The sequence below is a fragment of the Hippocampus bargibanti genome, linkage group LG06 (genome assembly GCF_051943395.1).
Source record: "Hippocampus bargibanti isolate YZ-2025 linkage group LG06, ASM5194339v1, whole genome shotgun sequence".
Taxonomy (NCBI): Eukaryota; Metazoa; Chordata; class Actinopteri; order Syngnathiformes; family Syngnathidae; genus Hippocampus; species Hippocampus bargibanti.
Window position 1 is genome coordinate 20838595 of NC_142739.1, and position 24596 is coordinate 20863190.

At 44.7% G+C, this 24596-nt stretch overlaps 2 protein-coding genes and 1 non-coding gene across 3 annotated transcripts; 2 read left to right on the forward strand and 1 right to left on the reverse strand.

The window, feature by feature from the left end:
* Positions 1–543: 543 nt before the first annotated feature.
* rab13 (RAB13, member RAS oncogene family) lies at positions 544–17259 on the reverse strand. The gene is made up of 9 exons (XM_088998598.1): positions 17132–17259; positions 16768–16921; positions 16187–16247; positions 15344–15404; positions 15189–15266; positions 13714–13803; positions 13402–13467; positions 13255–13305; positions 544–1958 (listed from the first exon to the last, which is right to left on the reverse strand). Exons 2-9 carry the CDS (start codon positions 16889–16891, stop codon positions 1887–1889), a joined length of 603 nt encoding a protein of 200 aa, XP_088854724.1. The 5' UTR covers positions 16892–16921; positions 17132–17259; the 3' UTR covers positions 544–1886.
* Positions 17260–17953: 694 nt separating this feature from the next.
* rps27.2 (ribosomal protein S27, isoform 2) lies at positions 17954–22709 on the forward strand. Its single transcript, XM_088998599.1, has 4 exons — positions 17954–18003; positions 18488–18596; positions 19740–19850; positions 21918–22709. Exons 1-4 carry the CDS (start codon positions 17998–18000, stop codon positions 21944–21946), a joined length of 255 nt encoding a protein of 84 aa, XP_088854725.1. The 5' UTR covers positions 17954–17997; the 3' UTR covers positions 21947–22709.
* LOC148896739 (small nucleolar RNA SNORA13) lies at positions 18924–19056 on the forward strand. Its single transcript, XR_016115453.1, has one exon. It is a non-coding gene; the product is annotated as a small nucleolar RNA SNORA13 (small nucleolar RNA).
* Positions 22710–24596: the final 1887 nt, after the last annotated feature.

Genomic DNA, 24596 nt, shown 5'->3' on the forward strand with positions numbered 1-24596 from the left:
TCCGGGTTCATTTTTTTTTTTGCAGATTTTGGACACTTTAAGTCATTTTTATTGGTGTTTTGCATTTGACTAAAAATAACATACTGCATGTTTTGGGTATTTTAGATGTTATAAAATGGTTTCTGATGTCAGTTAAGAAACAAAAAAGTGATGTCGGTTGTCCTTTAAGGGGCATGTTGTTGTTGGCGCAATGTTACCAGGACTCTGCTAATAATGAAAATACACAATGGATTCATGTTTATTATTATATTTAAAAGAAATAAATAAACAGTTTCCATGCCTGTCGTATCAATTTATTTTGTTGTATTTATCCGCCGGTCCGTGAAAATATCGTCTGACATTAAACCAGCCCGTGGCGCAAAAAAGGTTGGGGACCACTGATCTAAATGCGATTACGAGATGTTTGTGCAACTGAGGGGTAAATAAACTGCCCTGCTTTTGGCTATGTTTTGGAACTAAGGAAAAAGGAAAGAACCCTGATGCAGAACGATGATCAAACTGTTGTTTTTGTAAGTTAAGTTTTCCAAACCACAAAGACAAAGACCAGTTTTTTCATTTTTATTTATTTCTTTCAACACAAGTGTGGCCACAAACCAAATCCAAATGTAGTAGCAAAGTGAAGCCTACAAGTGTTTTTGGATAGAGAAGAAAATAGTGAACGGCTGTCATCACCGTACTTGTAACTTAGCAGGAAATTGCTTAAACGGTCTCACAAATCTGAAATCATTCATCATTCACTTGCTTCATCCATCATATCTTCTATATTGCACATATGGCCGACTCTAACTTCCACATACTAAGTCAGATCATTTACTTTTCACATCGCGTATTTAGTTTCAGGGTGTTCTATCTTGAGTGCATTGCTTCTGCTTGAATCAAATGTCAAAGGTAACAGATAGTTGAAGATGTTGAAGACCACATTGGATTCACTTTGTGGTAAAATCGACACCATCACACCTGAAAAATGCTCACTTGTCCTCCGTTTTAGGATTTTGTTGATATGGTGGTAATACATATTGCACAATGAATAGGAGAAATGAATAATAAAAAACATATTAAAAAAACAATGGAATGATTTTGTGGCTGACTGTATGATTAGTTATTTTCAAAAAATGGAATGGAAAGCGTTTGTGTGAATCCTGTGCAAGTCATAAGAAATGTGCTGTGTACGGAGTGGACATGGGAGGCACCAGATGGAGATGTGTTTGTAAGTCTACTCTTGTGAGGACCACTAACATTTTATACCATACGTCGTAAGGACATTTTTGACAAGTGAGGACCTTTTGGCCGGTCCTCCCAAGTTTTTCCATTCTAAAGGCTTCTAGAGGGTCCAAACTATTAAAGTTTCAACGAGGTCCTCACAAGTTCAACCAAAATTATTTTTTGGTGTCTATTTTCATTTCACTTGAATATACACTTTTTACTCAGTGTGTGTTTATGTATGTGTGTGCGTGTTTAATGAGAGGAAAAAGTTCATACCACAAAAAGTAAAACAATATTTTAACCACATTCACGACAGGGGTGAGGACTTTGGATGTAGCCATTCAGAAACCTCACTCCTGCTGTTATTTCAGTTTCTATTCCACTTTTTATTGCTTTGTTTGTAAAGAAGTTGAAGTGGGAAAATGGGGGGACATCTAGTGTACAAATGTAACACTAGTTATTCTCTAAATTTATCAGCAAAGGTGGTCCTCACTGAAGGTTCTCTGCAGTTATCCGGACCTCACAAAACCATTGAAATAGGAATGTGTGGTGAGGGTGTGCGTGTGTGTGTGCGTGTGCGTGTGTGTGTGTGTGCGTGTGTGTGTGTGTGTGTGTGTGTGTGTGTGTGTGTGTGTGTGTGTGTGTGTGTGTGTGTGTGTGTGTGCGTGTGTGTGTGCCGATGTCTAGAGAAGAGCACATTTGGAGTTTTTTTTCTGTGTGTTGCTGGTGATCTTCACCTCTCGGCCTGTGGGACCCTTTTGAACAAAGAAAAACAGGAAGACGACATTTAGGACGTGTTCCGAAATTCCTCCAGTACTTCCTCTAATCCATGAGTGCTCATACTTTTTCAGCATGGGAGCTACTTCTGAAATTACCAAGTGAAAACGATCTTCCTATTATATTTCTTCAGAAATATATTGAAGATTCATGTATAACCGTTGCTATTCCCTGAGCTCACTCTGATGATTGGCAGACGAGACAAACGCACTTTGAAAATGTCATCGTGAAAAAAAGTCCCCCTCCCATTCTGTAAAGGGATACTTTTTTTCCTTCTAACTTAGTCCAGCTCCCCCACTCATTTTTCTAGCCTATCTTACGGTTAAGAGGAAAAAAAAGAGGGAAAAATTAAGATGTAACTAACGACTAGCTTGTTAACTTTGCAACAGTCACTCGGTAGCTTTGTTTGAGCACGCATAGTGTACCTAATAATTAGATGTCATCTGATTGGTTGCCCGATGTATCAATCAAGTGAAGCGATTGCTGATAGGCTGACATCTATTTTTTTTCAAAATCGACTAAACTTTATTTGTATATCTTCAGTTCATGACAATGCCACATCACCTTGTCATGTGATCGGCATATTGAGCACCATTGCTCTAATCCAAAATTTAATCTGGAAATATCGCTTGGCTTTCATCTGATATTCTTCATTATTTGATTCTTTATTTTACTTTATTGTCAGGGTGTCCCGTTTTCCGACCTTATCCCTTCTCTACCGACCTTTGTGTACCACTGTGGGGTTGGGTGCCCCTGGCTGATAGCGAACCTGTCCCCCGGGTACTGCGACCGGCCCCCGTGCGGGGTAAGGCCTGTATTACCATCCCGGGGGGCCCCTGTCTCGTATTTATTTCGCCCCCCCCCCCCCTTTCCGGGGGGCTACCTTCGTATCTGGTTCATATCTGGGTCTTCTCGAGGGATGACTTTCAATAGATCGCACCGATCGAGCTGCTCTGCTACTTACGACACCCTGACCCAGAATCAGGTCGTTTACAGGTCATTTAGCACAGAGTCTTTGATACGCATGCGGTGTAGGTAACTGGAGAGGGTGCCCCCATCATCCGGGCGCACCCCGGCCCAGTGTCGAGCGGCGTTCCGCCCGACGGGGGGACCTCGGGACGGGCTTCCTCTACCGTCCTCGTGTGCTGAATGCCTGTCCCTGCCAGATGCCGGGTGCTGAGAGACTTCCAAAGCAAAGTCATCCGCCCGAAGCACTACATTCGGGCGGTGGCGCTGAGGGCGGGGAGCGCCCTCCCCGAGTTTAGGATAGGCGGGGGTAACCATACGGGCCTGAACATCTGCAGGGCATGCAACCTAGCCCCTGAGTCCCAAGGCCACGTACTCGGCAAATGCACGGCACTCAAAGATAATATTATCCTTAGGCATAACAAACTATGTACCGCCCTAGTTAGGAAGATGAACAATCTACGGTGGGTGGTCGAGAGGGAGGTACTGGTTGTCGACAGTGCGGGCAATACCCTCATAATCGACATTGTGGGGGCCAAGGGCCAGCGCCTAGTTGTATTTGACGTTATTGTCAGATACGAGTCCGCGAGCAATACGCTGACCAAGGCCGCCCACGAAAAGGTCGCCAAGTACAACGAGGCGGCCCAAATCCTTTGTGTATTGCGGCAGATGAAGGAGGTCTCGGTGTTCGGCTTTCCACTGGGGGCGCGGGGTAAATGGCCCGAATGCAACACTATAGTCTTACGCACGATAGGCCTTAAAGGTGACCACCTAACACGGTTCGCCAAATACATCAGCAGGCGAGCCCTGCTTCATTCAATTGACATACTCAATGCGTTTAACACCCTCATAAAATCAATATAAAAAAAAAACAAAAAAACAAAAAAAAAACAGCAGTTGAACATGGGTCAGTCGGTCCTAAGGAATGGGCGAGCGCCGTTCGGAAGCGCGGGGCGATGGCCTACGTCGCCCCCGGCCGATCGAAAGGGAGTCGGGTTCAGATCCCCGAACCTGGAGGGGCGGAGAGGGGCGCGCGGTCGTCGGCGCCGTCCGTCATCCGGTTTTCCGCGCCCCGCCGAGGCGGAGTCGAGGCTTTGAGTGCCGTGCATTTGCCGAGTACGTGGCCTTGGGACTCAGGGACTAGGTTGCATGCCCTGCATTACCTCACTAGAACGAGGGGGCTGCGGGATCAATTGGGAGGGCCACATACTTGCCACCCTGGCGTTTGCGGACGACCTTGTTCTGGTTAGCAACACTTATGAGAACATGGCGGTCCAGCTAGGACTGTTCGAGAAGTTTTGCAACTACACGGGTCTCGATGTACAACCCAAGAAATGCCTAGGTTTCATGATGCGCAGGGGCAAGGCCGTCAGTGTTGACCCCTGGGTGCTAATGACTAAGCCAATCACCATGGTTGATGACGGTGCCCCGATTAAGTACCTGGGGGCGCACGTCAGTCTAACCGCCGGTATCACTTATCAAAACACGGATGACCGGGTCCGTTCATGGCTGGATGCGATAGGCCGCGCTTCCCTGAAACCCGGGCAAAAGGTCGCCCTGCTTAACACCTTTTTGATACCGAGACTGCTTTACGCGGCGATCGTGGGTCGGGCCCCCATCACCAGGTTAAGGGGGACCGACCGACTGATAAAAGGCGCCGTCAAGAAATGGCTACACCTTAAGAAAAGCACATGCGATGGGGTTTTATACTCCAGAGTCAAAGACAGGGGTCTGGGGGTCATCAAACTAGAGCGACAGGTGCCTGCCAACTTGATCAAGAGGCTGTGGCGCATGTGTTACAAAGCAGATCACTGGGCGCGCACCTCAGCCCACGCAGTTACTAATCTACCTGCGTGGGCGCTATGGTGGAAAACGGCCGGGGGCAAGGGCAGTGAACTTCCCTCGGTCATTGACGCAGAACAGGCTCCTGTAATGAGGCCTCCGCTTTGGAGGTCCTTAGAGAACAAGGCCTGGGAACGCCTGCGAGTCCAGGGTGTGGGGGTTGCTGCGTTCAGGAACGACAAGATCAGCAACTCCTGGATCAGAGACTTCCAAAGCAAAGTCATCCGCCCGAAGCACTACATTCGGCGGTGGCGCTGAGGGCGGGGAGCGCCCTCCCCGAGTTTAGGATCGGCGGGGGTAACCATACGGGCCTGATCATCTGCAGGGCATGCAACCTAGCCCCTGAGTCCCAAGGCCACGTACTCGGCAAATGCACGGCACTCAAAGATAATATTATCCTTAGGCATAACAAACTATGTACCGCCCTAGTTAGGAAGATGACCAATCTACGGTGGGTGGTCGAGAGGGAGGTACTGGTTGTCGACAGTGCGGGCAATACCCTCATAATCGACATTGTGGGGGCCAAGGGCCAGCGCCTAGTTGTAATTGACGTTATTGTCAGATACGAGTCCGCGAGCAATACGCTGACCAAGGCCGCCCACGAAAAGGTCGCCAAGTACAACGAGGCGGCCCAAATCCTTTGTGTATTGCGGCAGATGAAGGAGGTCTCGGTGTTCGGCTTTCCACTGGGGGCGCGGGGTAAATGGCCCGAATGCAACACTATAGTCTTACGCACGATAGGCCTTAAAGGTGACCAACTAACACGGTTCGCCAAATACATCAGCAGGCGAGCCCTGCTTCATTCAATTGACATACTCAATGCGTTTAACACCCTCATAAAATCAATATAAAAAAAAACAAAAAAAAAACAGCAGTTGAACATGGGTCAGTCGGTCCTAAGGAATGGGCGAGCGCCGTTCGGAAGCGCGGGGCGATGGCCTACGTCGCCCCCGGCCGATCGAAAGGGAGTCGGGTTCAGATCCCCGAACCTGGAGGGGCGGAGAGGGGCGCGCGGTCGTCGGCGCCGTCCGTCATCCGGTTTTCCGCGCCCCGCCGAGGCGGAGTCGAGGCTTTGAGTGCCGTGCATTTGCCGAGTACGTGGCCTTGGGACTCAGGGACTAGGTTGCATGCCCTGCATTACCTCACTAGAACGAGGGGGCTGCGGGATCAATTGGGAGGGCCACATACTTGCCACCCTGGCGTTTGCGGACGACCTTGTTCTGGTTAGCAACACTTATGAGAACATGGCGGTCCAGCTAGGACTGCTCGAGAAGTTTTGCAACTACACGGGTCTCGATGTACAACCCAAGAAATGCCTAGGTTTCATGATGCGCAGGGGCAAGGCCGTCAGTGTTGACCCCTGGGTGCTAATGACTAAGCCAATCACCATGGTTGATGACGGTGCCCCGATTAAGTACCTGGGGGCGCACGTCAGTCTAACCGCCGGTATCACTTATCAAAACACGGATGACCGGTCCGTTCATGGCTGGATGCGATAGGCCGCGCTCCCCTGAAACCCGGGCAAAAGGTCGCCCTGCTTAACACCTTTTTGATACCGAGACTGCTTTACGCGGCGATCGTGGGTCGGGCCCCCATCACCAGGTTAAGTGGGACCGACCGACTGATAAAAGGCGGCGTCAAGAAATGGCTACACCTTAAGAAAAGCACATGCGATGGGGTTTTATACTCCAGAGTCAAAGACGGGGGTCTGGGGGTCATCAAACTAGAGCGACAGGTGCCTGCCAACTTGATCAAGAGGCTGTGGCGCATGTGTTACAAAGCAGATCACTGGGCGCGCACCTCAGCCCACGCAGTTACTAATCTACATGCGTGGGCGCTATGGTGGAAAACGGCCGGGGGCAAGGGCAGTGAACTTCCCTCGGTCATTGACGCAGAACAGGCTCCTGTAATGAGGCCTCCGCTTTGGAGGTCCTTAGAGAACAAGGCCTGGGAACGCCTGCGAGTCCAGGGTGTGGGGGTTGCTGCGTTCAGGAACGACAAGATCAGCAACTCCTGGATCAGAGACTTCCAAAGCAAAGTCATCCGCCCGAAGCACTACATTCGGCGGTGGCGCTGAGGGCGGGGAGCGCCCTCCCCGAGTTTAGGATCGGCGGGGGTAACCATACGGGCCTGAACATCTGCAGGGCATGCAACCTAGCCCCTGAGTCCCAAGGCCACGTACTCGGCAAATGCACGGCACTCAAAGATAATATTATCCTTAGGCATAACAAACTATGTACCGCCCTAGTTAGGAAGATGACCAATCTACGGTGGGTGGTCGAGAGGGAGGTACTGGTTGTCGACAGTGCGGGCAATACCCTCATAATCGACATTGTGGGGGCCAAGGGCCAGCGCCTAGTTGTAATTGACGTTATTGTCAGATACGAGTCCGCGAGCAATACGCTGACCAAGGCCGCCCACGAAAAGGTCGCCAAGTACAACGAGGCGGCCCAAATCCTTTGTGTATTGCGGCAGATGAAGGAGGTCTCGGTGTTCGGCTTTCCACTGGGGGCGCGGGGTAAATGGCCCGAATGCAACACTATAGTCTTACGCACGATAGGCCTTAAAGGTGACCACCTAACACGGTTCGCCAAATACATCAGCAGGCGAGCCCTGCTTCATTCAATTGACATACTCAATGCGTTTAACACCCTCATAAAATCAATATAAAAAAAAAAACAAAAAAACAAAAAAAAAACAGCAGTTGAACATGGGTCAGTCGGTCCTAAGGAATGGGCGAGCGCCGTTCGGAAGCGCGGGGCGATGGCCTACGTCGCCCCCGGCCGATCGAAAGGGAGTCGGGTTCAGATCCCCGAACCTGGAGGGGCGGAGAGGGGCGCGCGGTCGTCGGCGCCGTCCGTCATCCGGTTTTCCGCGCCCCGCCGAGGCGGAGTCGAGGCTTTGAGTGCCGTGCATTTGCCGAGTACGTGGCCCTGGGACTCAGGGACTAGGTTGCATGCCCTGCATTACCTCACTAGAACGAGGGGGCTGCGGGATCAATTGGGAGGGCCACATACTTGCCACCCTGGCGTTTGCGGACGACCTTGTTCTGGTTAGCAACACTTATGAGAACATGGCGGTCCAGCTAGGACTGCTCGAGAAGTTTTGCAACTACACGGGTCTCGATGTACAACCCAAGAAATGCCTAGGTTTCATGATGCGCAGGGGCAATGCCGTCAGTGTTGACCCCTGGGTGCTAATGACTAAGCCAATCACCATGGTTGATGACGGTGCCCCGATTAAGTACCTGGGGGCGCACGTCAGTCTAACCGCCGGTATCACTTATCAAAACACGGATGACCGGTCCGTTCATGGCTGGATGCGATAGGCCGCGCTCCCCTGAAACCCGGGCAAAAGGTCGCCCTGCTTAACACCTTTTTGATACCGAGACTGCTTTACGCGGCGATCGTGGGTCGGGCCCCCATCACCAGGTTAAGTGGGACCGACCGACTGATAAAAGGCGGCGTCAAGAAATGGCTACACCTTAAGAAAAGCACATGCGATGGGGTTTTATACTCCAGAGTCAAAGACGGGGGTCTGGGGGTCATCAAACTAGAGCGACAGGTGCCTGCCAACTTGATCAAGAGGCTGTGGCGCATGTGTTACAAAGCAGATCACTGGGCGCGCACCTCAGCCCACGCAGTTACTAATCTACATGCGTGGGCGCTATGGTGGAAAACGGCCGGGGGCAAGGGCAGTGAACTTCCCTCGGTCATTGACGCAGAACAGGCTCCTGTAATGAGGCCTCCGCTTTGGAGGTCCTTAGAGAACAAGGCCTGGGAACGCCTGCGAGTCCAGGGTGTGGGGGTTGCTGCGTTCAGGAACGACAAGATCAGCAACTCCTGGATCAGAGACTTCCAAAGCAAAGTCATCCGCCCGAAGCACTACATTCGGCGGTGGCGCTGAGGGCGGGGAGCGCCCTCCCCGAGTTTAGAATAGGCGGGGGTAACCATACGGGCCTGAACATCTGCAGGGCATGCAACCTAGCCCCTGAGTCCCAAGGCCACGTACTCGGCAAATGCACGGCACTCAAAGATAATATTATCCTTAGGCATAACAAACTATGTACCGCCCTAGTTAGGAAGATGACCAATCTACGGTGGGTGGTCGAGAGGGAGGTACTGGTTGTCGACAGTGCGGGCAATACCCTCATAATCGACATTGTGGGGGCCAAGGGCCAGCGCCTAGTTGTAATTGACGTTATTGTCAGATACGAGTCCGCGAGCAATACGCTGACCAAGGCCGCCCACGAAAAGGTCGCCAAGTACAACGAGGCGGCCCAAATCCTTTGTGTATTGCGGCAGATGAAGGAGGTCTCGGTGTTCGGCTTTCCACTGGGGGCGCGGGGTAAATGGCCCGAATGCAACACTATAGTCTTACGCACGATAGGCCTTAAAGGTGACCACCTAACACGGTTCGCCAGATACATCAGCAGGCGAGCCCTGCTTCATTCAATTGACATACTCAATGCGTTTAACACCCTCATAAAATCAATACAAAAAAAAAAAAAAAAAACAAAAAAAAAACAGCAGTTGAACATGGGTCAGTCGGTCCTAAGGAATGGGCGAGCGCCGTTCGGAAGCGCGGGGCGATGGCCTACGTCGCCCCCGGCCGATCGAAAGGGAGTCGGGTTCAGATCCCCGAACCTGGAGGGGCGGAGAGGGGCGCGCGGTCGTCGGCGCCGTCCGTCATCCGGTTTTCCGCGCCCCGCCGAGGCGGAGTCGAGGCTTTGAGTGCCGTGCATTTGCCGAGTACGTGGCCTTGGGACTCAGGGACTAGGTTGCATGCCCTGCATTACCTCACTAGAACGAGGGGGCTGCGGGATCAATTGGGAGGGCCACATACTTGCCACCCTGGCGTTTGCGGACGACCTTGTTCTGGTTAGCAACACTTATGAGAACATGGCGGTCCAGCTAGGACTGCTCGAGAAGTTTTGCAACTACACGGGTCTCGATGTACAACCCAAGAAATGCCTAAGTTTCATGATGCGCAGGGGCAAGGCCGTCAGTGTTGACCCCTGGGTGCTAATGACTAAGCCAATCACCATGGTTGATGACGGTGCCCCGATTAAGTACCTGGGGGCGCACGTCAGTCTAACCGCCGGTATCACTTATCAAAACACGGATGACCGGTCCGTTCATGGCTGGATGCGATAGGCCGCGCTCCCCTGAAACCCGGGCAAAAGGTCGCCCTGCTTAACACCTTTTTGATACCGAGACTGCTTTACGCGGCGATCGTGGGTCGGGCCCCCATCACCAGGTTAAGTGGGACCGACCGACTGATAAAAGGCGGCGTCAAGAAATGGCTACACCTTAAGAAAAGCACATGCGATGGGGTTTTATACTCCAGAGTCAAAGACGGGGGTCTGGGGGTCATCAAACTAGAGCGACAGGTGCCTGCCAACTTGATCAAGAGGCTGTGGCGCATGTGTTACAAAGCAGATCACTGGGCGCGCACCTCAGCCCACGCAGTTACTAATCTACATGCGTGGGCGCTATGGTGGAAAACGGCCGGGGGCAAGGGCAGTGAACTTCCCTCGGTCATTGACGCAGAACAGGCTCCTGTAATGAGGCCTCCGCTTTGGAGGTCCTTAGAGAACAAGGCCTGGGAACGCCTGCGAGTCCAGGGTGTGGGGGTTGCTGCGTTCAGGAACGACAAGATCAGCAACTCCTGGATCAGAGACTTCCAAAGCAAAGTCATCCGCCCGAAGCACTACATTCGGCGGTGGCGCTGAGGGCGGGGAGCGCCCTCCCCGAGTTTAGAATAGGCGGGGGTAACCATACGGGCCTGAACATCTGCAGGGCATGCAACCTAGCCCCTGAGTCCCAAGGCCACGTACTCGGCAAATGCACGGCACTCAAAGATAATATTATCCTTAGGCATAACAAACTATGTACCGCCCTAGTTAGGAAGATGACCAATCTACGGTGGGTGGTCGAGAGGGAGGTACTGGTTGTCGACAGTGCGGGCAATACCCTCATAATCGACATTGTGGGGGCCAAGGGCCAGCGCCTAGTTGTAATTGACGTTATTGTCAGATACGAGTCCGCGAGCAATACGCTGACCAAGGCCGCCCACGAAAAGGTCGCCAAGTACAACGAGGCGGCCCAAATCCTTTGTGTATTGCGGCAGATGAAGGAGGTCTCGGTGTTCGGCTTTCCACTGGGGGCGCGGGGTAAATGGCCCGAATGCAACACTATAGTCTTACGCACGATAGGCCTTAAAGGTGACCACCTAACACGGTTCGCCAAATACATCAGCAGGCGAGCCCTGCTTCATTCAATTGACATACTCAATGCGTTTAACCGAGACGCCGCCCGGGGAACCAGAGCTAGGGGGGAATGAGCTGGAGGGTGACGCATCCTCCCTGGAGGTGTGACAGCGGTCGTTTGCGGAGGTCTTCAAGCCGACTATCAAGCACCAAAGGCGGGCGTGCACGGGGGAATCTCTGCCTGCCTTTCCAGCAGCTCATGTATTTTGTTTTTCTACTTTCATTCCTTTCATCACTTTGCTGCTGTGAAATGTAAATTTCTCCATTGTGAGACTAATAAAGGCAAATCCAATCCAATCCAATCACAATGAGGACTTCAATTTTTTTTAAAGCTGACCATGTGCCTCGTGATCCAGTGCGCCTTATAAGTGGAAACTGTTTTAAAATACAGTAAAGTCTCGTTATATTGATATCGGTTATATCGATAGTACTGCTTATTACGATACTATTTCTATAAACGCAAGAAGAAAATTTACATGCCGCAGGATCGGATATATCGATAGTCCGGTTATATCGATATTTTTTCCCACTCCCGAGAATATCGATATAACGAGACTTTACTGTATGCCATTCCTTGAAGGTGCGCATTATAATCCGCTTTATAGTCCAGAAAATACAATATTTATTTTTTACAAATGTTGAGCGGCTTACATACTTTAAAAAAATTGGGCCAAATGTGATTATTTTACTTCCTGACGACTGTATTTTCCGGTTATCAGTCACACCAGTGTACATGGCGCACCCCCAATAAATGGTGCATTTTCAAAATGTTTCCATATATAAGGCGCACCTTCAATGAATGAAAATTTTTTCCAAATATAATATATAAATATATAAGTTAATATATAAGTTTTACATTTTTTAAGGCACACCACAAGGCCAGTGTTACACACTACTTCTTCTACAGGGGGAAATGGAGTCGTTGGCTGCTGACAGTAGTTGCCAGACTCGTTGTGGCTCAATATTACTTCATATATAAGGCACACCTGCGTATAAGTCACGGGGTCATATTTTGAAGACAATTAATGCTTTTGGAAAATATGGTACATATTTTTCAAAAAACTTGTTCATTAATATGTGGTCACTTTTATATATTTGTAATTCATTGAGCACATGACTTTTTTATTATTTGATCATCCATCAATTTTCCGTACCGCTTATTCCTCATTAGGATCGCGGAGGGTGCTGGAGCCTATCTCAGATGTCTTCGGGCACGAGGCGGGTGACACCCTGAATTGGTTGCCAGCCAATCGCAGGGCACACAAAGATGTACAACAGTCACTCTCACACTCACACCAAGGGACAATTTGGAGTGGCAAACTCCACACAGGAAGGCCGGACCGGGACGCGAACCGGCGATCTCTGCACTGTGAAGCCGGTGTGCTAATCATTCGCCTACCGCGCCGCCCATTATTTCATCATATATAACGTTTTTTTTTCATGGAAATAATGGTTAATTAATTTGAATTACTATATTTTCCGCTGTGTGAGACGCACCTAAAAGCCTTAATTTTCTTTAAAAGATGACCCTGCCTTTTATAAACAGGTGTGCCTCAAATGTGAAGTAAAATTGAGCCACAGCAGGTCTCACAACTTGTCACGGTTTGCAAGGCGATGATGGTGGTGGATCCCAAAAAAAAGCAGGCAGGAGGGAGCAGCAGGGTGTAATTGACAAATTGTATTAAATAAAGTCAGCAGGAACAAAATCTGACAGGGTGAAGCAAACACATACAATGACCCGACAACAAATGGTAGTGCCGGGAGTCCTTTTAACTGCCACTGATTGGAACGACCAACACCCGTGCAGGTGCAGGCGGGGCCCACAGCGCCACGCGTTGGTCGCCAACCATATTGTGACATAACTACTGTCAGAAGCCACCGACACCATTACCCCACCTAGAAGAAGTGCCCCTCTAGAAAAAGTGGTGCGTAACCTCAGCCTCTACAGTAGCACCTTCTAATGTGGTGTGACTTATATTTGGAAAACTTTTAGATATTTGGAAAACCTTTATATAATTTATATATTATATTTGGAAAACTGTGTTCATTTATTGAAGGTGCGCCTTATAGTCCAGTGCGCCTTATACACCTGAAAATACGGTTTTCACCTCATCTATAAATTGTCCATCTTGTAAAATGAAATGTGACCCCTGACCATAAAAGTTGGCTCACAATCGATACGATATATAACTTACGGGTTTTTTGTTGGATATCTGAAGTATGTCTCTTGCCAACGACAGAAAGGACTACAAAATAAAAAAGACAAAAATGAATGATAAACACTATGTCCCCCCCCCAAAAAAAAGACTAAATATTGTTGACTTTGGTGCACTGCAACTCACCTCCTCAACGTTAATACTCGACTTGGCACTAGTTTCAAAGAACCTGATTCCGTGATCCTTAGCCAGCTGTAAACAACAAGCGCGACATAATTACACAAGTCCAGGATATAGATGACAATCACTTCCTGTTTCTTATCTCAAGTAAACACAGCACCGAGCCACCGAATGCTCGCACCTCACACAAAAAAATCCATCCCTTCTGATCATGACTGTCAGCGAGAGCTCATACGCGTCACGTTTGCGTCGAATATTGTTGAAAATAAGCAACACGATATCAAACACAGATGACCATCGCTGTTAGGGTCAACTCACCTTTTCACCTGTTTCCTTGGTCACCTTCCGCTTTGCTTCAATGTCACACTTATTACCAAGTAACATTCGGCTCACCCCTACTGATGCATTCTGGGGAAGAAAGTGGGGCGGGAATTGATTAGGTTGAGCTGCATTCAAATATTGGTTAGGGGATGCATTCAAGGGAAAAAAAACAGCAGACCGACATGGCAAGGCAGCAAACAAACAAGATGATGGATGTTTGGAACAACATCGCAGTCTCTGTTCTCAAGTCGAGATAAGCGCTAGCCGTTGAGACAAATTGGATGAATTTGCAGCAGTTTGGACATTGACACTTCATATATAGTGAAAAACGATCCCGTGACTTCAAAATAAATTAGTCTTTGGGACACCATAGATAAGATGGTTGGTGAAAACCTGACATACGGTTTATGATCACCCCAAGTACTTATATACACTTCATTTAAAATGTAGCTTCAAAATCCTGTGAAATGTGATTTTGTTTGTTTTCTTTTAGCTTTTTTAAAGTAAGATGCAAAAAGTCAGATGGACAATTGTACTTTCACCGGCATATTGATTGAATCAGGAGTAGTGGACATACTGTATATCCCTGTCTACGATTAAAGGACAACCGACGCCTCTGGACAAGTTGTGTCCATAATTTGTAAAATCACTTCAAATGATTTCTACTGAGCGTATTTAACAAAGAATCCACAAAGCTATATTTTACGTTTTGAGACTTGTGCTGAATATTCAGGAAGTCTTGTTTTCGAGTTGTTGACGATGCCTGGCGTGACATCATGTCAGGAATGCCCCTGACCGAGAGAGTGACACACAATGCATTTTGGGCACTTTGTTTGGTCTGAAAACTTCGTGTTGATCCGTGTTGATGGCGAAATTAGAAGCAAAACATATAAATAATGTGATGGTGAATTGTTGTGTGGTGCACCAAAACTACTATTTGATATGAGTTGACACAAATACCCAGCAGACAAATCAGCCCATTTCCAATGGAGCTTGGGCGCCATCTTGTGCATTTTCCGGGACGCTACATTGAAGTCCTGACGGCTCAATTTATACGGAAGTACTTCTTTAATCGATTGCAAACATTTTGCTTTCCTCTTCAGAACTATTTGAATCGTATTCATAACTGGATGAGTAACAAGAAAGCATCTTCTCCGAATCTGAAGCTATTGTTTTGATTCTAGAGCAAGGCACGACATACGAGTGTGACGTCACCAACAAGGGACGAGACCTTCTGAAACTGAAACTTTCTGAGGTCATTTTGAAGTAGTTTTGGGACACTTTAAGTCATTTTTATTGGTATTTTTCATTTGACTAAAAAAAATCAGCCTGCGTGTTTTGGGTATTTTAGATACTTTAAAACGTTTTTCTGATGTCAGTTAGGAAACAAAAAAAATTTGTGATGTGAGGCGAAATGTCTGTGAGCTGAAGCGTTTGTCAGTGGATGGATCACTGTATTTTTAAATGTTTACTTCTTTGATGCTCTTCATCCAGTTCTGGATGTTTTCGAAGGACTTCTCGTCTGTGATGTCGTATACCAGGATGATGCCCTGGCAGAGAGCGAAAGAGAGGTCATTGACTATACCGGATGTGATTAGCACAAAGGCCTGATCATTCTGGGGCTTACCATGGCTCCTCTGTAATAGGCTGTGGTGATGGTCTTAAACCTCTCTTGACCCGCTGTGTCCCTGCGCGTTACAAAAGTGGTCAGAACAGAATGGACAGAAGGCAAGGGCTGCACTCTTCATCTGCCGGGTGCGTTATTAAAATGTTGGCAAGGGTCAAAATGACTACAGTAAAATCTTGTTATATCGATATCGGATATATCGATAGTCCCGGTTATATCGATACTATTTCTATGCACGCACGGAGAAAATTACATGCAAACAGGGTCGGATATATCGATAGTCCCGGTTATATCGATATTTTTTCGGACTCCCTTGAATATCGATATAACGAGACTTTACTGTATTATCATCTTGCCAAGAATATGTGCAGACACAACCGATGAATCTGACTTGAAGTGACAGCATGGAAAGCAAGTAGAAAATAATTTCATGATGAAGCACAGCGGAACAGCTGAGGAATTCAGAATTTGACCTCTCTCAAATCACATGAAATGAGTTTGAACCGACCACATGTGGCAGCATTGCTTGTGGCGTAGAGGTGCCGAAATTAAACACGGTTTTTACAAAAGTCTGATGATATAGCAACCATTGGCGTTTTTTTCTGTTGAATTTGCAGGGTGGGGTTGAGGGTCTCGAGGAATGATGGGAAATGCATGTTACAGTACACTTTACTCTAATATTAAAACAAGCCAAGGACAGTGCTCTTCAAAAATGATCAGCATTGCCTTTGTAATTACTGATCTTTGAATACTGATAGATTTCACTTTTAATATCGGTGTTTCCAATATGTACTCATCGAGAGTCACGTGACGGACGCACAGTTCAAAAACATCATCTCTTACCATACTTGTAGTTTCACTTTTTTGCCGTCAACTTCAATTGTTTTAACTTTAAAGTCGATGCCTGGGAAGAGTGATTAGGGCAAAAAACATGTTAACATTTCTCAATATTTAACCGACGAACACACACACACACACACACACACACACACACACACACACACACACACACACACACACACACACACACACACACACACACACACACGCACACGCACACACGCACACGCACACACGCACACACACACACACACACACACACACACACTTACACAACATAGCGTAGCATGATATCAGTCGAAAACCATTGGGTGGAGACTGGTTCAAAATCACGGAGAGATGTTGAAAAAGATTGGAATGAGTGTGGGTGGAAGAATGAGATCTGTGTGTGCGCGTGTGTTTGTGTTGTGTGCGCGCGTGAGTTCACATATTGAATCGGGAGATGAACAAAGTATGAAAAAGACGAAAAGATAAAAGGCAGAGGCATTCTAGACATGGTGATAAAATGGAAGGAGCGTTTTATACGGAAGAGACATCCCGTCTTCTCCATAAAAAAATAATATATTTTAAAAATGCTAACGTACCGATAGTTGAGATGTAAGTGGAGTTGAAATTGTCCTCAGCAAAGCGAATGATCAGACAAGTTTTCCCAACTCCACTGTCCCCGATGAGCAGCAACTTGAACAGAAAGTCATACTTTTTCGCCATAGTTTACAGACGTCCCTTCAAACGGAGATCCTAAAAAGTCGACACAATCTTTTGTTTTTGTTTTTTTGCAAAACTTTCTTCCTTTGCTATTCAAACGAACACCGGTAAACTCGGATTCGCCTCTTCTGTCCCGTTTGGGTTGACCAGCGTTGTTAAACAGTTATTCAAATCCGCATGCATCACCGTAAAGTCGTTTCACTTTTGAACAAAAATAACTTTTGAGTCCGTTTACAAACATACCAAAGTGTCTACGTGTTTTTTCTCTGGCTCCCCCCAACAACATCGAGGAAAAAAATTGCTTCGGCCCAGATTTTCATGGGAGTATCTTTTGGGCTGGCATTACTGGAAAGCTACACTAGATGGCGTTACTTGATTGCTTTCAAACGTAAAAGTATGTCAAGACGAATCCTCGTGTTTCTGAACGATTCTGACACAATTAAATAAATCAGTACTCAAGGACAAAACTACTTAAGCATCGAGCAACTGCTAAGTTCTCAAAAGCAGATCAAGAACGAAATAAAAATTTAAAATATTGTACAATTGCAACTTCATTATATTATATATTATGCAACTTCAAATATTGTCCACTTCGATCGCTTGAACGAAATGATTGACAAAAATATTTACAAAGAAACCCAGATTCAGGAAAAATCACCCATAAAAAATAATGACTTAGCTCAGAATGTCTATCTAAGGAAAAAACATTTTCAGTAATAGGTAGATAACTCGGCACCATAGACTCTGTTATTTGTGCACAGCATTAAAATCTATATTTTTAATTTTAAAAAACGTTATAGCCATCTGTCATTAAATATTTCAATAGTGGAGATAAATTAGCCGTTAAAAAAAGAAAAGCTATGCTATGTGTAAAGTGTCTTTGAGAGTTTTGAAAAGCGATTATAAATGAAATCTATTATTATTATTATTATTATTATTATTATTATTATTATTATTATTATTATTATTATTATTATTATTATTATTTATTGTGTGGAAGTAAAAACAAGGGAAGCCAGGCCTCGTTTTTTAGGTCACGTGATGCACTATCAACTTCCGTCGCGTCATCATTGCGTCTTTGTCCGGATAGACTCGAAGCAAGTCCAGACATGCCCGTAAGTACCGTTACGTTCACTGAAATAGTTGTCAGTCGTTTAAAAGTGTACAAAAAGTGTATAAATCGACAAAAAAATAATAATTAATGTATGATTTGGTTTAATTTCGTTGATGACGAGTCGTTGTGTGCGTAATGTCGAAATTAGAAACCAAGAAAGAACGCAATATGGCGAGACACGTGGACGAAAGAGCAATCCACGTTGTCTACTGGCGATGTGAGCTACGTGTCGTTCAGTAATAATCTTTTCCTTTCGGATTTTCCCTTCAAGAGGTCGCCACAGCGAATCTGTTATAATACAGACGATTATTTAACCTGGCCGTATTGTTTCTTTTACCAAACACAGTTAAAACAAAACTCGCGTCTCGTCGAGTTAAAACACTATTCATGGTATTTACCCGGAAACGCAGTCAAATAGTTGCCTTGTCATATCTATTTATGATAGTTATACAATAATGTAGTTATTTTCGACTCGTTTCTTCCAGCTTGCCAAGGATCTGTTGCTTCCCTCCTCTGAGGAGGAGAAGAGGAGACACAAGAAGAAACGACTCGTCCAGAGCCCAAATTCGTATTTTATGGACGTGAAATGTCCAGGTCTGTTTGTTAACAGTTGTTTTTTTATTATTATCGTGATTGTTTTAATTTTCCACGTATAATGTTTTGTCATTCAGTTAAATGATTGTTGCTTGACTTTTGGCTCAGTTCCCATGATTAAATGTTTAAAAACAACATTCTCCAATATTAAATGCATGTGTATTGTACTTTGAAGTTGGCTACATGTGAACTATATTACTTTACTATTTATTTGATCATTTGCTTCTTAATTGGGGAATTTTGCATACTACAAAAAAATCACCGCAATGGAGGGCGATTCAAGTATGAAGCAAAAAATACATTTGATCATCATCTGAATCGATAATTTGCCTTGATGTGTTGCCCTCTCATTGGTCGATGTAGTGATGAGGGTGTCAAATAAGGCATAAACCGACTCTTGTGGCTGCTATTGAATTGAGTTTAAAATGACTCCTTTCTAAGTGTTGCTGCAAGCACAGTGAAGTTGAAATATGTTCTGACATAATTTGGATAACTGTTTAAAAATGGTTGGTGTTATCCTTTGTACAATGGACACCTGTTTGTTTACATGGACACTGTCAAGAGGGTGTACCCACGCTAACCACAGTGATAATAATAATACATTTCATTTATAAGCGTGTTGTTGCTATATGCATGCTAGTAACTCACTGAGAAGTCCAACTTCAAAATAAACCAGACCACACCATGCACATGTCAGGATTTTGCACCAGCTCCACTGCAAGCAGCTACCAAAGCTTTCGTGCCCCATATTGTTAGCAGCAATTCAATGTAATATGTTTATTTGAATGTGCAGAGTTGCCTTTCCTGCTGAACACCTTTGAACAAACCAAATTTACTCTGATCATTTATTTTAGGTGAATAAATCACTCCTGTGCTTCTGACATTGTTTAGTCCCAAAGACATAAATATTTGGGAAGAGAATTGTTTAAAATCTCACAAATCTTTCTCGAAATGAAATAGTGTGCTGTTAAGCGCAATTTGAATTAAAGTATAAATATTTATCTAAGAATGAAAACTAGTTGGCTAATGCTTAAGTGGATTTTTTTGGGTGTGTATAACCAAAATAAAATATTTGTAATAATTTCGCAATACACTACTATTCACACACACGCCGTTGCATAATATGAGTTGTCATATTTTCAGGGTGTTACAAGATCACGACCGTGTTCAGTCACGCTCAAACTGTAGTGTTGTGTGTCGGCTGCTCCACGGTCCTCTGCCAGCCCACGGGTGGAAAAGCTCGCCTTACGGAAGGTATGTGCCACATTAGTACGGTCTTCTCATGATTGTTGCACTTTTAGTTTCAAAACAATATTGAGAGTACTTTACTCCCATCATATAATTTTCATGACACATGTTTAAAGTTGTAAAAGTGAAAAGGTACTCAAACCTCAGTTGCGGTGGTATTTTTGTGGCACTCATCTGGTAAAATGGGGGTCAAATTAATGAGCTCATACACACACCTGGGTTAAGTGCTTAACTCATTCACTGCCAGACGATGTGCAAAAATGTGTCCACTCCAGTGTCGGGGTTTTTGTCATTTTCACTCAAATTCCAGGACTCACAGAATATTGACTTTTAGGACTACATAAACATTGAATACAGCGTTAGAAACCTTAAGACTCTTCTTTCATCAGAAAAAAATGTTAATTCCTAAGTTATATGGGTCTGGAGATATTTGAGCTTGAAATGAGGGCGGCTCTGCAAAATACAATGCAATACATAAATGTATATTTATATAGCGCTTTAACAACAGCTGAAGCTGTAAAAAGCGTTAACATGGTCAAAAGGCAAATGCTGCCCCCTTGTAGAAGGGGGGAAAACATTGCCAGAGGTCTGACCAGCGGTTTATTGGCACCCCAGCAACAAAAACCAAAACCCAAATAGATTCAGCAATGGCGCTGCTCCATGTCAATTTTTACTTCCTGAATAAATTCGGGAATGGCAGCGAATGAGTTAACGTTCTGAACTGTCATACAAGTATTAAAACTAAATCTGGAGGGGGGGATATACAATTTAGACTTTTTGTTGACATGTAATCTTAGAACGTCAAACTTATTGTTACGGTGCTATATCTCTGCTGCTGGCACAAAAAGAAATTACATTTGGGACCTATAGGAGAAGTTTTAGATAATAATTTTAAAAGGGCCTCCTCACTAATATGTAATGACAAATGCTTGAAGCAGTTTTACCAAATGCAAATGGAACCAAACGTGTCCCAATTTGGTGCCTACATTTATTTTTCTACATATTTGACTTTCAACAGTATCAATTTCCTGTGCCTACTTTGGTATTTTAGAATAATACACAATAATTTTACATGTTTTGGCCCTCTGAGGCTTGGGGCGCTGTCACCCGTTAAGAGTTTTAGACTCAAATCAAATCTTCCCTCCAGCCTCAAAGCTGTCAATACAAGTGTTTGGGGCGGCGTGACACAGCCCATCTATCCAGAATCACTTTTAAAAGTCTTTAAATCATTGCCTTTGTGTTGCCCTTTCATCGCATCCATCGTGAACCGGGTGTCAACTAAGGCAGACATTGATTCTCGCAGCTGTGATAGGAATTCATCATCACCGATGCATTTCCAACACATTGAACTGCGAGCACAAACAACGAATGGCATTTTTGAGGGTGAAAGGGAGCGGCGGCAGTGGTTCCAGAACGCTGAAGGTGATCATAAAGAAACGCGGGTGCACAGGAACAAGATGACAACAAGACCCGACTTGTTTATACTGGAGCATCTTGGCCTCTTTTGTCCTGTGTCTTGCTGCCATGGGAACTATGGCCGAGGCAATGAACTGCATTTGCAGATGAGCCCCCCGCCCTCTCCAAACCCAAGAGACCGGATTTGTCTCGCTATCACTGATGGGTTATATGGAATTAGTGTCTGTTATTAACTATGTGACTGTTGGCACCAAACTTGGTGAAATTTTAATCGAGCATCACACTCATTCTCCACACAAAACATTAAAATGGTCAAATTTATTTTTCTACCCACCCATTATTTATCTTAGAGGTTGCGTCGGGTACCTTGTTTGGATTGGATTTGCCTTTATTAGTGTCGCAGTGGAGGAATTTACTTTTCACAGCAGCAAAGTGATGAAAGGAATGAAAGTAGAAAAACAAAATACATGAGCTGCTGTAAAGGCAGCCACTCTCACGGCGCCGTCTTGAAGTCAAAAGAACAAAAAACTAAATAACAAATAATATGACAACACAAAGACAGAGTCGTTCATTCTTAAGCACTTTCTGTACCCTCTGTGACATGAAGCAGTTCTAGATGATCTTTGTAACCAAATATCTGTATCTTTGTCTTCCCAGGATGTTCATTCAGGAGGAAACAACACTAACTTAAATCAGGATGCAGTTGAGAATGACCAAAAGTTTCAAATCAGGTGCCACTGCTATGGCGTCGATGAGAAATCACGAAGGCAAAGATCAGCCGACTCAAGATAAATAGCGACACACGGCCTTTTCCACTACCGCCTCAGCCACCACTTAATCACCTTGAATAAACCCAAGTAGGCTCATCGCTAAGATGAGTTCAAATTTGCAGAAATAGTTACATGAAGGAAGGCTGGGGAGGTGAGAATGAGCGGAGAATATTTGAGCAAATCCAAGCAATTTTTAGAAATAGACACATTTGGCTCCATGTGGAGATTGCAATTTCTAATTCTGTTAAGATGTTTGCATGATTCATTCAAGACCTCTAAAATCTGCCAAATAAATGCACCAATTAGTTAATTATTTGACAAAAAAAGTAAAGGTTGAGCTTTATGATCTGTTGTCTGATTGTCCAGGTCATTTTTTTTCTGGGGGATTCAAAGGATGACATGGCTTGGTTTTAATTTTGACTTGCTTAAGATATACTACTAGATATTATGATGGCACTTCTTTGAGTGTGATATGAGTAAAAAGATTTTTATCATGTTGCATAAAATAATTTCCTGCATTGTGTGTTGAAAAAATAACTGGCTGCACTGTTGGCCAATTTCACAATGTGATTAATCTTATGCTAAACATTCAATTATTTGCTTCTGCGGTTTTGAATGTTACTGTTTTTTTTCTCTTGTCTTGATCATTGGCCAAATAAAAAGATCTGTCTGAATCTGATTGTGATTACACTCATTTTCATACCTCGCACTTCAGATAGTCCTCATCCATATTTAATCTTGGCTGATTTACCATGACACTCGTTCATTTCAGTTAATTTCTTGTCTGGGTTGCACTGATTGGGTCTGTTGTTGCGATGAAACCGCAACCTTCCGAATTAATTGCAATCTCACAAGAGCCAACCAAGAGTAGTATTTAAAAAAATCTGGTAAATAATGCTGTTTTGATTGACAAGTGTAAGGCTCAAAAATAAGTAATTTTTATCCTGAGGCGCAATTTTGCGAATAAATTAGTCATTTGAGGAGCATATTTTTATATATTATTTTTGCAGGTTCATTCCAGGGACCTGATATAATGCTATTTAATTCAACAATAAAGGCAGTATTTTAATATCTTACTGAAAGTTCTATTGAAATTTATGTATTTGGATCATGAGGAATAAGCGGTACGGAAACTGCATGGATGGATAATGTGATTTTTTTTTTTACTTTACTTCACCCATCACACTTTTTCTTTTTTATATAATCAAGTATTTTTTTCTAAAATTGACGTTGTAAATAGCTGCACACTATTTGGGTGATAAACTTACTGTACGTAATAATTTAACAATATCAAATTTAAAATACAAGTTATAGATGTAGATATACATTATATTTGCGCGGTGGCTGGTTTGCTCTACAAAACGTCATGTCAAAATGTAAGACTTTCTTATTATTGTGTACATTTTAAGTTATACGACTATTCAATTTGCCCACACAAAATACCCTTTTTTGTGGATTCATTTGCCATCTCAATCAGAGTTGAGATTTAGTTTGGTGATTCTTTTTTTATCAATGACAAAAGATTACATTAAAATAAAAACACTGGTAACCCATTTGCACGTTTGGTAAAATATTAATTCTGATTATTTTAATCAAGTTGTTGGAGGAAGCAGACATCAAAAACAGGCCAAAACGGAGATAGTATGTTTTAATTCACAACGTGCAATTTTCTTTGTTTCATTTTATTTCTGGCAGCAAACTTCAGATAGATGCGGGGCAATATGTAACTTGAAAGGACAACCGACGTCACTTTTTTGTTTTTTACCTGACATCAGAAAAACGTTTTATAGCATCTAAAATACCCAAAACACGCAGTATGACATTTTTAGTCAAATGCAAAACATCAATAAAAATGACTTAAAGTGTCCAAAATCCACAAAAAAATTGAGCTGCGAATTGGGCATTTTCAGAAAGTCCTGCCCCCAGTTCGTGACGTCACGCCAATACGTCTTGCATTGCTAGTGAATCAAAACAATGGCTTCAGGAGAATATGCTTTCTCGTTACACATCCAGATATGAATATGATTCAAATAGTTCTGAAGAGGAAAGCATACATGTTTGCAATCGATTAAAGAATTTATTCTGTCATTTTGAGGCAAACGGACAGGGGGGAATGTCACACCCAAAAATGGCTACCAGCTCTCGTGAGGAATGAATCAGCCCGTTTCCACAGGCTGATACATTCGTTCCATGGAGCTTGGCCTCCATCTGCTGGTGGCTTCTGGATGTAACACACAGTTAAAAAAAACAAAAAAACAGTACAGCTGTCATGATCTGGTTGGAGACCAACGGGGGGCGCTGTCGGCCCCGCCTGCACCTGCACAGGTGCTGGTCGTCCCGATCAGATTGGCGACCAGCGGGTAGCGACGTCAGCCCTGCCGGCAGCCTCGCAGGTGCGGGTCGTTATAATCAATGACACTTAAAAGGACACCTGGCACGACCATCCGGTGCCGGTTCATTGTTTGTTTGCTGCTTGGTTGCTGCATGCACGTGTACGTGTTTGTTTAACCTTGGCGGACTTTTACTTTTGGTCTTCTTTTGCTACTTTGTATTTTTTTCCATTCAG

Coding starts and splice junctions, on each gene's coding strand:
- rps27.2 (XM_088998599.1), top strand. Junction 18,597..19,739: donor TATGGACGTGAAATGTCCAG/GTCTGTTTGTTA, acceptor TCATATTTTCAG/GGTGTTACAAGATCACGACC. Junction 19,851..21,917: donor AAAAGCTCGCCTTACGGAAG/GTATGTGCCACA, acceptor TTGTCTTCCCAG/GATGTTCATTCAGGAGGAAA.
- rab13 (XM_088998598.1), bottom strand. CDS start 16,891: ATGGCGAAAAAGTATGACTTTCTGTTCAAGTTGCTGCTCATCGGGGAC. Junction 15,405..16,186: donor AAAGTGAAACTACAAGTATG/GTAAGAGATGAT, acceptor TGTAACGCGCAG/GGACACAGCGGGTCAAGAGA. Junction 15,267..15,343: donor CCTATTACAGAGGAGCCATG/GTAAGCCCCAGA, acceptor GCTCTCTGCCAG/GGCATCATCCTGGTATACGA.